Source organism: Chrysemys picta, chromosome 17 (genome assembly GCF_011386835.1).
Source record: "Chrysemys picta bellii isolate R12L10 chromosome 17, ASM1138683v2, whole genome shotgun sequence".
In the NCBI taxonomy this organism is placed as follows: Eukaryota; Metazoa; Chordata; order Testudines; family Emydidae; genus Chrysemys; species Chrysemys picta.
In genome coordinates this window covers 26,645,003-26,657,232 of record NC_088807.1, presented here as the reverse complement: position 1 = coordinate 26,657,232, position 12,230 = coordinate 26,645,003, and the positions used below count along the sequence as shown (strand labels likewise).

Genomic DNA, 12,230 nt, shown 5'->3' with positions numbered 1-12,230 from the left:
GGGCCATCTCACCATAGCAAAGCCGACGTCGGCCTTCTTGAGCGCCGGCCCGTCGTTGGTGCCGTCCCCCGTCACGGCCACGACCTGGCGCTGCTCCCCGATGGTGCTGTCGATGATGCCTGTGGGGGTGGGGGGCTCAGTTGGAGGAGGGGGCCCCATAGCCCTCCCCCCTTCCTCTCCCCCCATGCCCCCCGCTCCCCCGCCAGCTCCCCACCCTGCATGGGCCCCACGAGCACCTCCTCCGCCATGACCCCATCTCTGCCCCCCATCCTCACCTAGTCCCCTCCCCCCATGCCCCCAAAGCCCCCTCCTCCCATGGTGCCAACACCTCAGCCCATCCCCCCCATGCCTGCCTGGAGCCGGGGGGGTCTGTACCTTTCACCAGGGTGTGTTTGTCGGTGGGGGACGACCGGGCCAGGACCCTCAGCTTGGGCCAGATCTTATCCAGTCGCTCCTGCTCGATCTGGGGGGGAGGGGGAACAGCTGGAGTCAGCAGCTCATGGTGGGGGACCACCCCCCCAAACCTGGGGCAACCCCCAACCCCAAAGTATGAACCCTCCCCACTGGAGCTAGGGCCGCAGCAGTGGGGCCATTATCCCCGTTGGCGTGGCCAGGGGCCGGCGGCAGCAGTGGTACCGTTATCCCCCGTGGGGCCGGCGGCGGCGGTAGTAGGGCCGTTATCCCCGTACCTCTCCCTTCTCGTTGCGGATACGCCGGTTGAACTCCTTCCCCTCCAGACACAGGAAGTCCTCCCCGGGCTGGAGGATCCCACACTTGGCGGCGATGGCCCGGGCCGTGTTGATGTTGTCACCCGTCACCATCCGGACGGTGATCCCGGCCTTCTGGCATTTGCGGATGGCCTCGGGAACCTGGGGGGGGGAGGGGGGAGGACAGCGGGACCAGATGGAAACCAGGAGTCCTGACACCTCTCTAACCCCCACTCCCCTCCCAGAGCCCGGGAGAGAACCCAGGAGTCCTGGCTCCCAGCCCCCCCTGCTCTAACCACCAGCCCCCATTCCCCTCCCAGAGCCAGGAGAGAACCCAGGAGTCCTGGCTCCCAGCCCCCCCACTCTAACCACCCGCCCCGCCCCCTTCCCACACCCCAGCAGAGCCGGTACCTCGGGCCGGACAGGGTCCTCGATGCCGACCACGGCGATGCAGGTGAGCTCGCCCACGATGTCGTTCTCGTTCTCCCAGTCGGGCTCCGGGCCGGCGGCGAAGTCCCGGAAGGCCAGGCAGATGGTGCGCAGCCCCTCGCACGCCATGGGCTCTATCACCCTCTTCACCATCTCGTCCCGGTCCCGCGGGTGGAAGCTGCGCAGCTCCCCACTGCTGCTCAGGATGCTGGAGCACCTGGAAGGGGAGACGCCTGGCTCAGACCCGGCCCCTCTGGGGCGGGGTGGGGGGGCTGGGTATATGGGGACCTCTCGCCAGGCAGCAACATGCAGCCACCTCTGGGGTGGGGCAGGGGCTGGTTATACGGGGACCCCTTGCCCGACAGCAAGGTGCAGCCACCTCTGGGGCAGGGCGCGGGGGCCAGTCTCCAGGGACGATGCAGCCGGCTCTGGGGTGGGACGCAGGGGCCAGACTCACTTTTTGAGCAGGATCTCGGAGGCGCCCTTGCTGAAGACGCGGAAGCCGCCCTGGGGCAGGCGGGTGACGGTGCTCATGGACTTGCGGACCGAGTTGAAGGTATAGACCTTGTAGAGCTTCTCCTCGGGCAGCTGGTCGCGCACGGGCTGGTAGTCGCGGTGCAGCTCCAGCAAGAAGCCCAGCAGGGCGCACTCCGTCTTGTTGCCTACCTGCCGCGGCAGGCCCCCGTCCTTCTCTGGAGGCTGTGGGGCGGTGGGCGTCAGGGCTGCGGGTTCCCCCAGCTCCGCCGCGTTCCTCCCTGGCCCCCCAACCCTGCCACACACACCCCAGCCACCCTGAGACCCAGCTGGGGTCCCCCCTCCAGCCTCCCAGCTCTGCTGAATTCCCCCTTCAGGGAGACACCAGGGGGAGATTCGCAGGGGACCCAGGGAAGATGGGGTGGGAGGTTTGGGGTGGGAGGTTCAGGGGCGCCAGAGGGAGATGGAGGTGGTTCAGGGGCACCAGAGGGAGTCAGGGGGCGGTTTGGGGGCACCAGGGGAGACGGTGGTCGGTTTGGGGGCTCCGGGGGAGACAGGGAGCGGTTCAGGGGCACCAGGGGGAGACGGGGGCCGGTTCGGGGGCTCTGGGGGGAGACGGGGGCCGGTTCGGGGGCACCAGGGGGAGATGGGGGCCGGTTCGGGGGCTCTGGGGGGAGACGGTGGTCGGTTCGGGGGCACCAGGGGGAGATGGGGGCCGGTTCGGGGGCTCTGGGGGGAGACGGGGGCCGGTTCGGGGGCTCCGGGGGAGACAGGGAGCGGTTCAGGGGCACCAGGGGGAGACGGGGGTAGGTTCAGGGGCACCAGAGGGAGACGGGGGCGGTTCGGGGGCACCAGAGGGAGACGGGGGTAGGTTCAGGGGCGCCAGAGGGAGACGGGGGCGGTTTGGGGGCACCAGAGGGAGACGGGGCGGTTCGGGGGCACCAGGGGGAGATGGGGGTAGGTTCGGGGGCACCAGAGGGAGACGGGGGGCAGTTTGGGGGTGCCGGGGGAGACAGGGGGCGGTTCGGGGGCACCAGGGGGAGATGGGGGGCGGTTCGGGGGTGCCGGGGGAGACAGGGGGCGGTTCGGGAGCACTTTGGGGGGACCAGGGGGACACGGGGCGGTTCAGGGGGACACGGGGGACGGTTCAGGGGCACCAGGGGGACACGGGGGGGCGGTTCGGGGGCACCAGGGGGAGACGGGGGTAGGTTCAGGGGCACCAGAGGGAGACGGGGGGCAGTTTGGGGGTGCCGGGGGAGACGGGGGTAAGTTCAGGGGCACCAGGGGGAGATGGGGGGCGGTTTGGGGGTGCCGGGGGAGACAGGGGGCGGTTCGGGGGCACTTTGGGGGGACCAGGGGGACACGGGGCGGTTCAGGAGCACACGGGGGACGGTTCAGGGGCACTAGGGGGACACGGGGGGGCACTTTGGGGGGACCAGGGGGACACAGGGGCGGTTCAGGGGCACACGGGGGACGGTTCAGGGGACCAGGGGGACACGGGGCGGTTCAGGGGCACACGGGGGGCGGTTCAGGGGCAGCAGGGGGACACGGGGGGGCGGTTCAGGGGCACACGGGGGGCGGTTCAGGGGCACCAGGGGGACACGGGGGGGCGGTTCGGGGGCGCCGGGTTCCGGAGGGAGGCAGGGGACTCGCAGGGCCCCCCACTCACTAGTATCTTGGTGGTATAGGCACTGTTGATGGCGATGGAGTGCACCAGCAGGTCGAGGATGCGGGGCGTCAGGCTGCCGGGCTCGGGCATCTGGCGGTAGTGGGTGTCGCCCAGGTAGGCCTGCACGACCGTCATGCGGTTGGTGGTGAGGGTGCCGGTCTTGTCGGAGCAGATGGCCGTGGCGTTGCCCATGGTTTCGCAGGCGTCCAGGTGCCGTACCAGGTTATTGTCCTTCATCATTTTCTGAAGGGCAGAGAGGACACCCCCACCCCCGCGTCAGCCTCAGATCTGACCCCGAGGCCGGGAGCCAGCCGGAGACCCCGGGGGCCCTGTGCGGTGAGGGAGCCGGTTCTAGCTGTGCCCACTAGGGGGCACCCTCCCGGGATGTAGTTACCGTGTACCGTGTTCCCGGTGCCGGACCACACCCGTCTGCCCACAGCGCGCTCTGAGACAGACCCGGGCGACACCCATAGGGGCAACCGTCTCCCGCTGCCAGACCCCTCTCCCCTGGAGCTCTGTGGCCTCCCCTCCCCACGCCCCCTTGTTTCTGTCTGCTCCTGCGTCCCGCCACCCCACAACAGCCCCGCTACATCTGGTGGCTGCATCCTTCAGCATCAAGTGGCCGTGCCCACGGATGGGACGGGCACAGCCCAACAGGGCCGCGCCAGTGCACGGACGGGTATGATCCCAACTGACGTTCATCAGTGGATGGACGCGAGCCAACGTGGTGCCCAACAATGGATGGATACAAATCATTATGGCCGCACCAATGAGAAAAAACCAAAATGGTGCCCATGGATGGATGAGGTGGACAGGCACAAGCCAACGTGGCGGCGCCCAGGGAGGGTTGGATGGACAGATGGACACAAGGCAACATGGCGGCACCCAGGGAGGGTTGGACGGACGGACGGACAGACGGACACAAGCCAACATGGCGGCGCCCATCTATGGATGGACCCAAGCAAATGTGGTGGCACCAGTCCATCCATGGGCGCCACCCGAGACGGCGGCAGTCCCAGGTGCACAGACAGAAGTCCACGAGGCCGCGTCATGGCCCCCCGCCCCCTCACCTTGACGGAGTAGGCCAGGGAGATGGTGACGGCCAAGGGCAGCCCCTCGGGCACGGCCACCACCAGCACGGTGACGCCGATGATGAAGAACTTGACGAAGTACTGGACATAGACGGGGGTGCACTCGGCCAGCCAGACCCGCCCGTCCAACACGAAGGTCTGGATCACGAAGTACAGTACCAGGATGATCACGGTGATGGCCGACATCACCAGACCTGCCCGGGGGTTGGGGGAGAGGGGTTAGTGTGGGGGGGGGTCCAGCCCCAGATCACAGCTGGCTCCCCCTAGAGGGGACAGGCCCCAGGCCCCATTCCCCGCCCCCCTGAGCCAGCCTGTCCCTGCCCTGGGGCCGGGGGGGAGCCAGCGCCCCCCAGAGGGGACAGGCCCCAGGCCCCATTCCCCGCCCCCCTGAGCCAGCCTGTCCCTGCCCTGGGGCCGGGGGGGAGCCGGCGCCCCCCAGAGGGGACAGGCCCCAGGCCCCATTCCCCGCCCCCCTGAGCCAGCCTGTCCCTGCCCTGGGGCCGGGGGGGGAGCTGGCGCCACCTAGAGGGGACAGGCCCCAGCCCCATTCCCTGCCCCCCTGAGCCAGCCAGTCCCTGCCCCATTCCCCGCCCCCCTGAGCCAGCCAGTCCCTGCCCTGGGCCGGGGGGAGCCGGCGCCCCACAGGGAAGGGATCAACACCTGCTTTCCCAATCTGCACAGCCAGTTTGGTGAGCTTGCCCTGCAGCACAGATTTCTCTTTCTTGGGCGTGCTGGTTTTCTTCTTCTCCCGATCCTCCATCTCCCCGCCCTCGGCGCTCTTCAGCGGCTGCATCTCCATGGCCACCGCGCCGTCCTGCTTCTTGGCTGTGCGGACACAGGGAGGGAAGCAGGTCAATGCCCCACCAAAGCGGGATAGGAGGGGGATTCACCACACCCGCTCCCAGAGCCAGGACGAGAACCCAGGAGTCCTGGCTCCCAGCCCCCCTGCTCTAACCCACCAGCCCCCACTCCCCTCCCAGAGCCGGGAGAGAACCCAGGAGTCCTGGCTCCCAGCCCCCCCTGCTCTAACCCACCAGCCTCCACTCTCCTCTCCAAGCTGGGGAGAGAACCCAGGAGTCCTGGCTCCTAGCCCCCCTGCTCTAACCACCAGACCGTGAACGTGCAGAGTGTCCCAATTCAAGTCGTCCCCCCGAGACCCCAGCTGGGCCCGGGTCCCCCTGGCCCGTTACCTTTGTTCTGAATATTCTCCACCACACCGTCCTGGGGCTTCCCTACAACAGAAGAAGGGACGACAGAGACAGGACACTTGAGGCCAGACAGATGGACAGGACAACACAGACGATGGAGCCACAGAGACACTGCAGCCCCCAGCCTGCCCCACGGGGAGCTGGCGCTGGGGGAGGGCTGGGAGGGGACTCCTGTCTGTGCAGGGGGGCAGGTGTGGAGGGACAGGCAATGTGGAGCTCTGAGTTCAGGGAGATAGCAGGGTCCCCCCCAGCACCGCTTAGAACTGAGGGTTCCCTGGGGAGTATCAGGGGAGGGGGGTGTCCCTGCCGCCCCTGCCGGAGGGGATGAGCCCTGCTCTGGGTGTCCATCCGTCCATCCGTCCCTGCTCTGTGCTGGGGCAGAATCTCTGGCGGGACTCCACGGAAGCGGAAATCAGGACCCAGCTCTGCCCCCACTGTAATCAGGAGTGACTCTGGATTGACACCAGGGGACTGAGCTCAGCACCCAACCCGGCCCCCATTGCAATCTGGGGTGACTCCGTATTGGCTCCTGGGGAGCTGAGCTCAGAACCCAGTCCTGCCCCCATTGCAATCAGGGGTGACTCCGGATTGGCCCTGGGGAGCTGAGCTCAGAACCCAGCCCTGCATGGGCAGCAGATACTCGTTAAAACGCTGCTCTCTTCCAGCAGAAAGCACCAGAAACCTGAGTGTGATTGCATCCGTCTATGGGATCGTCTGAGGGTTGCTGTGCCAGGGAGACGCGTCTGCAACTTCTCCAGGCTGGTATTTATCTCAGCAGGGCCCCATCCTTCCAAACGAGGGCACGGGAGAGTGCCATGTTATATCACTGTAACCACCAGACCCCCTCCCCTCCCAGAGCCAGGAGGGAACCCAGGAGACCTGGCTCCCAGCCCCTCACCCCACTCCAACCATTATACTGCACTGAAGTAAAACACAGAATTCAGAATATGCCAGATTAAAATGGGAGCAGGGCTGGATTCTGATTTTAGCTTCCCCAGGGTCAATCTGGAGTCACCCCTGATTGCAATGGGGGCAGGACCAGATTCCGATCTCAGCTACTCCAGGGTCAAACTGGAGTCACGCCCTGACTGCCATGGCCTCAGGGTTCCATTTCCACGTGAATTCTCTTGGCTGGAACCCTGGGGTGACCTCCCCGATCTCCAACCAACAGAAGGCAACACTGCGTACGATGAAGAGGAGGCTTATTAGATACAACTGCGCTAAGATGATCCAGGACAGCGGGTCACTAGAGGAATCCATGGCGTCAACGCCGGGCAGTCAACATAGGACGGCACTCAGCATGGACATGAACTGGAGTCAATAGGACATAGTTAGTGACCAGTCAATAGGGAATGGGCGTCGGTCACTGGCAAGGCTGAGTTGACTCCCGAGAATGCCAAGTCAAGGCAAGTTGACAGCGAGTCACTTAGCAAGGATGCGTGGCCCCTGTGGATCAACAAGAAGTCAATCGTTGTTGAAGCGGAGGCAATATGGAGTAATGGGGCAGCATCAGGTCCATAAATTTAGCTAATGAGCTGGGTAGGGATGAGGTTAGGTCAATACAGACATGAAAGGAGTTGATTGGCGATGGGTCATTCTCCAGCCATGCTGACCCCATGCTGTGGCTAACTGGTTCAGTACAGAGAAAGAATCAGTCCATCAGCGTTGGGTCAGCATGGATGGAGAGGAAGTCAGTTAGGGATGGGTCAATATAGATAGAGGACGAGTCAATTAGCAATCAGTCAATACGGATGCAGAGAGAGGCCATCCGTGATGATGTTGGGTCAATAGACAGAAAATTACTTGGTTGAGGACGTCATGGGGTCCACACCGATGCAGAATGAGTCAGTTGGGTCCATAGGGATTGAGTGCGAGCCCATTAGCAAGTGTACGGGGTCAATACAGAAGGGGAATGACTTGGCTGGTGAAGGTGTTGGGTCAGTACGGATGGAGGGTGAATCGGTTCCAAGCGGCGTCAGGTCAGTGTGGACGGAGGATGAGTCCATCAGCAATTGTGTTGGATGAATACAGATGGAGAATGACTGTGAGGGGTGGCATCAGGTCAGTGCGGTTGGAGAATGAGTTGGCTGGTGATGGTGTTGGGTAAATACACACGGAAAATGAGTCCGTTCCAAATGGCGCTGGGCCAATATGGATGGAGAATGAGTCCATTGGTGCTGGGTCAATACCAATGGAGAACAAGTTGTCACAGAGTGTGGGGGACTCAGGGCCCTGCACCCCCGGCTTCCTGCGATTCACCATGACTCTCAGCCAGCCAGTAAAGCAGAAGGTTTATTTAGACGACAGGAACACAGTCCAAGACAGGTCTTGCAGGCACAGACAACAGGACCCCCTTCAGTTAGGTCCATCTTGGGGTCTCAGGGCACCCCAGCCCCTTGGGAGGTCAGAGCCCCGTCTGCCTCCCAGCCAGCTCCCCAGCCAGCTCTGAAAACTCCCCCTTCAGCGACCCCTCCCACAGCCTTTGTTCAGTTCCCAGGCAAAGGTGTCACCTGGCCTCTAACCCCTTCCTGGGTTCTCATGTTACATGCTCAGGTATTCTCCATGGGTCAGTCTCCTATCCCCCAATGCAGACTATCCTAGCCACACTCCCCTGTCAGCATTCACAGACCACAGTAAGAACAGTCCCAGTTCGTCACATCTCTCCCCCCTTCGAGACCGAACTGAGCAGGGTCACTTTAGCCAGTGACCCGGGGAAGTTCGAACCTACCCCCGTTCCCATGGATGCCCCCGCATCCCTCCCATTCCTTGGTGAGAATTACACCAGGCCCGTCCAGTTTCACGCCCCCCCTTCGGTCGGGGTGCTTGATGGCACTCGCAGTTCGCATGTGGGAAGGTTTATGCGGCCTGTGCCCTTTCCCCACCCCAATACCCCTGGGGTTCCAACTGGGCTGTGGTCTTCTCCCAGCGCTCCAGTCTGGAGGTCTGTGCTTTGGGCTCTCTTGGTTTAGAGCCGCCCTTTTAACCTTGGCCACCCTCCGGAAAGGATCCTCTATGCTGGGCAAGGGTCCTAAAGCTGTTTTCCCCTTGTCCCAGGCCTTCCTCACCCTCTGACAGGGGTCACAGGATCCGCAGTACTGTCGGACAGTAACAAAGACCCCAGGCCAGTAAAAGCTCCGTAGCAGCCTCTGCTGGGTACGCCAGGTTCCCTGGTGCCCTGAGAGGGGAATGTCATGGGCCCGGCACAGCAGCTGGCGGCGATACTTCTGGGGTACCACCAGCTGCCTCCTGATCCCCCCTGACTCCATTTTCCCTGGGGGAGCCCATTCTCGGTACAGGAACCCCTTCTCCCACAGGAACCTTTTCCGGCCACCTCGTCCCATGGTCCGTACCGCATTGAGGTCGGCCAGGTCCCTTATCTTCCGCAAGGAGGGATCTCTCTGTAACTCGGCCTGGAACTCAGCAGCTGGGACAGGGATGGCCACCTGCTTAGGGTTACCATATTTTGTGCCTCCTAATGGAGGACAGTCCCGGGGCCCCCGGCCCCGCCCCCAGCCCCGCCCCCGCCCAACTCCGCCCCCTCCCAAAGTCTCCGCCCCCTCCCCTGCTTCCCGCGAACATTTAATTCGCGGGAAGCCTGAAGCAGGTAAGGGGGAGGATGTGGGGGGGAGGAGGCGCGGCCCCGGCCGACCACCCCCGGCTCCTGGCTCCCCGACCCCGGCCCGGCTCCCAGCCCCGCGGGCCCGGCCCGGCTCCCCGACCCCGGCTCCCCGACCCCGGCCCGGCTCCCCGAGCCCGGCCCGGCTCCCCGCCCGGCTCCCCGACCCCGGCTCCCCGACCCCGGCCCGGCTCCCCGAGCCCGGCTCCCCGACCCCGGCCCGGCTCCCAGCCCCGCGGGCCCGGCTCCCCGACCCCGGCCTGGCTCCCCGACCCCGGCCTGGCTCCCCGACCCCGACCCTGCGGGCCCGAACCGGCCCCGCGCCCCCGGCCCCGCGGGACCGGCCCGGCACTGCGACCCTGGCCCGGCCTGGCCCCCGGCACGGCACCGCGCGCCCGGCTCCCCGAGCCCGGCTCCCCGAGCCCGGCCCGGCTCCCTGAGCCCGGCTCCCCGAGCCCGGCCCGGCTCCCAGCCCCGCGGGCCCGGCTCCCCGACCCCGGCCCAACTCCCCGAGCCCGGCCCGGCTCCCCGACCCCGCGGGCCTGAACCGGCCCCGCGCCCCCGGCCCAGCACTGCGACCCTGGCCCGGCCTGGCCCCCGGCCCGGCACCGCGCGCCCGGCCCGGCTCACGGCCCAGCACCATGCCCCCAGCCCCGCGACCCCGGCCCCGCACAAAGAGGCCCCGGCCGAGCCTCCCGATTTTCCCGGACATGCCCGGCTTTTGGGGATTTCCCCCCGGACGGGGATTTGAGCCCCCAAAAGCCGGACATGTCCGGGAAAATCCGGACGTATGATAACCCTACACCTGCTCTTTCTCACCGGCTGGGTCTGAAGCTGCAGCCTCCCTGAGCCGTGTCCCTGGGCGTTCCCTCCCCACCGGGTTAGGGTCCTGCGCCTCGGGCAAGGCACCCTCCCCAAGGTCAGGGCGCAGTGCCCCTCGCCGGCTCTGACTGCGGGTCACAACCAGTGCACCCTGGGGGTTGCTTGGCCAGTCCTCCAGCTCCCCCCCCATCAACACCTCAGTGGGCAAATACGGGTGTACCCCCACATCCTTGGGGCCCTCCTTGGCCCCCCACTTCAGGTGTACCCTTGCCACGGGCACTTTGACTGGTGTCCCGCCCACCCCCGTCAGGGTCAGGTAGGTGTTGGACACCACCCGATCTGGGGCCACCACCTCGGGCCGGGCCAGCATCACATCTGCACCCGTATCCCAGTATCCATTGACCTTCCTCCCATCCACCTCCAGGGGAACAAGGTACTCTCTCCGGAGGGACAGCCCCACACCCACCGTATAAACCAAAAACCCTGAGTCTGGAGCATCCAGCCCCCCAGACGAGCTGGCCTGGAGCTCTCCTCCCTCCTTAGCTGGTGGTACGCTGCCAGCCCCCCTTCCCTGGGAATGCTGCCTCTCGCCCGGCTGGGTCTCTACCTAGTCAACCCTCTGTGGGTTCGGTCTGCTCAGTCTGTCCCTGAGCCTGGGGCACTGGCCCGTATGTGGCCTTTCTGGTCACAGTGATAGCAGCCCATGTCCCATGGGTCCCCTTGAGTGGGTCGGATGGACCTGACGCTGGATGTCCCCCTTTGGTGGGCATTCTCCATATTTCCTTGCTGGGAGGTCCCATGGTGACTCTCGCTCTGCGTTGCGGTGGGACTGTTCCTTTGGGACTCCTCCCTGTTATCCCCTGACCGGCTCTTTACAAACTCGTCGGCCAACTGGCCTGCATGTCGCGGGTTCTCTGGCTTTTGGTCCATCAACCATTGCCTCAGGTCGGATGGGCACTGCTCATACACGTGCTCCAGTACGAATAGGTCAAGCAGGTCCTCTATAGTTTGGACCCCAGCTGTCCACTTGCGGGCATACCCCTGCGCCTGGTTGGCCAGTTGTAGGTATGTGACCTCACGGGTTTTACGCTGACTCCGGAACCTTTGCCGGTACATCTCAGGGGTCAGCCCCAACTCGCGGAGCAGGGCCTTTTTGAACAGTTCGTAGTCCCCTGTCTCCGCCCCTTTCAGTCGGCTGTACACCTCCCTGGCTGTGGGGTCCAGTGAGGGGATGAGAAACTGGATCCTGTCTGCAGGGTCAACCTGGAGCAGCTCGCAGGTATTCTCAAAGGCCGTCAGGAAGGTATCCATGTCCTCCCCCTCCTTACGCTGGGCCAGGAAGCACTTATCAAAGCTCTTTGCAGTCTTGGGTCCCCCCTCACTCACCGCAGCCGGGGCCCCACTGCTCCTCAGCCTGGCCAGTTCCAGCTCCTGCTGACGTTGGTCCCGCTCATGCTGACGTTGTTTCTCTTTCTCTTCCCGCTCCTGCTTCAGTTCTTGCTGCCTTAACTCGAGCTCTTCCCGTCTCAGCTCCCTGTCATATTCCAGTCGCCTCCATTCCAGGGACGGGGAGCTCCGCCGGGACGATCCCCTGCCGGCCGCCGGGGTCAGGGTGCCCTCGGTATTCGCTGGGCTTCCCCCAACCCCTCCCCTAGGCATAGGTAGGCCGGGTCTCGGGATGTCCTCGGCAGCAGTCTGACCCCTCCCAGCCAGGTTGGGTCCCGGAGCCCATGCCGCATCCGCCGGGCGGCTTCCCTCAGGGACAGGGCTCGGTTCATCCAAGCGATCCCTCTCCTCCAGCCGGGCAATGAGCTGTTCTTTGGTGGACCTCCCAATGCGCAGCCCCCTCTGCCTGCACAGCTCCACCAGGTCGCTCTTAAGGCGTTTAGCATCCATCCTCCTGCTGGCCACTCGCCGGCCTGTGCTCTCCGCTTTCCACCGTTTCTGGGGGACCCCGAGTGTGCCAGCCCCTCTTCAGGTCACCACCGCTCTGCCAGGGTCGAGCTGCAGACTCCTCCGCCCCGGGACCGCTCGCTGCGATCCCCCGGGGGACCCTCTTACTGCAAAAGTCCTTCTCACTGGTCACACACTCCCAGGGGTCAATCGCCCCCTGAACCGTCTCTCTCTGACTCTTCAGCCCACCTGGTCCCCATCAATCCCCCTTCGTTTTACCGCTCCCCAGTCACTTACTGCAGGAGGTGCCGTCCATAGGGT

General features: G+C 65.1%; 1 protein-coding gene across 1 annotated transcript in view; it reads right to left on the bottom strand.

The window, feature by feature from the left end:
* The window catches only part of LOC101940571 (plasma membrane calcium-transporting ATPase 3), a 51,511-nt gene that overhangs the window by 13,634 nt on the left and 25,647 nt on the right, over positions 1–12,230 (bottom strand). The window contains exons 8-16 of the mRNA XM_065571008.1: positions 5,561–5,602; positions 5,031–5,195; positions 4,350–4,564; positions 3,280–3,522; positions 1,594–1,835; positions 1,119–1,353; positions 690–869; positions 376–463; positions 5–119 (exon numbers count right to left, since the gene is read on the bottom strand). Of these exons, the coding sequence (XP_065427080.1) occupies positions 5–119; positions 376–463; positions 690–869; positions 1,119–1,353; positions 1,594–1,835; positions 3,280–3,522; positions 4,350–4,564; positions 5,031–5,195; positions 5,561–5,602 (1,525 nt within the window). The remainder of the gene's footprint in view (positions 1–4; positions 120–375; positions 464–689; positions 870–1,118; positions 1,354–1,593; positions 1,836–3,279; positions 3,523–4,349; positions 4,565–5,030; positions 5,196–5,560; positions 5,603–12,230) is intronic.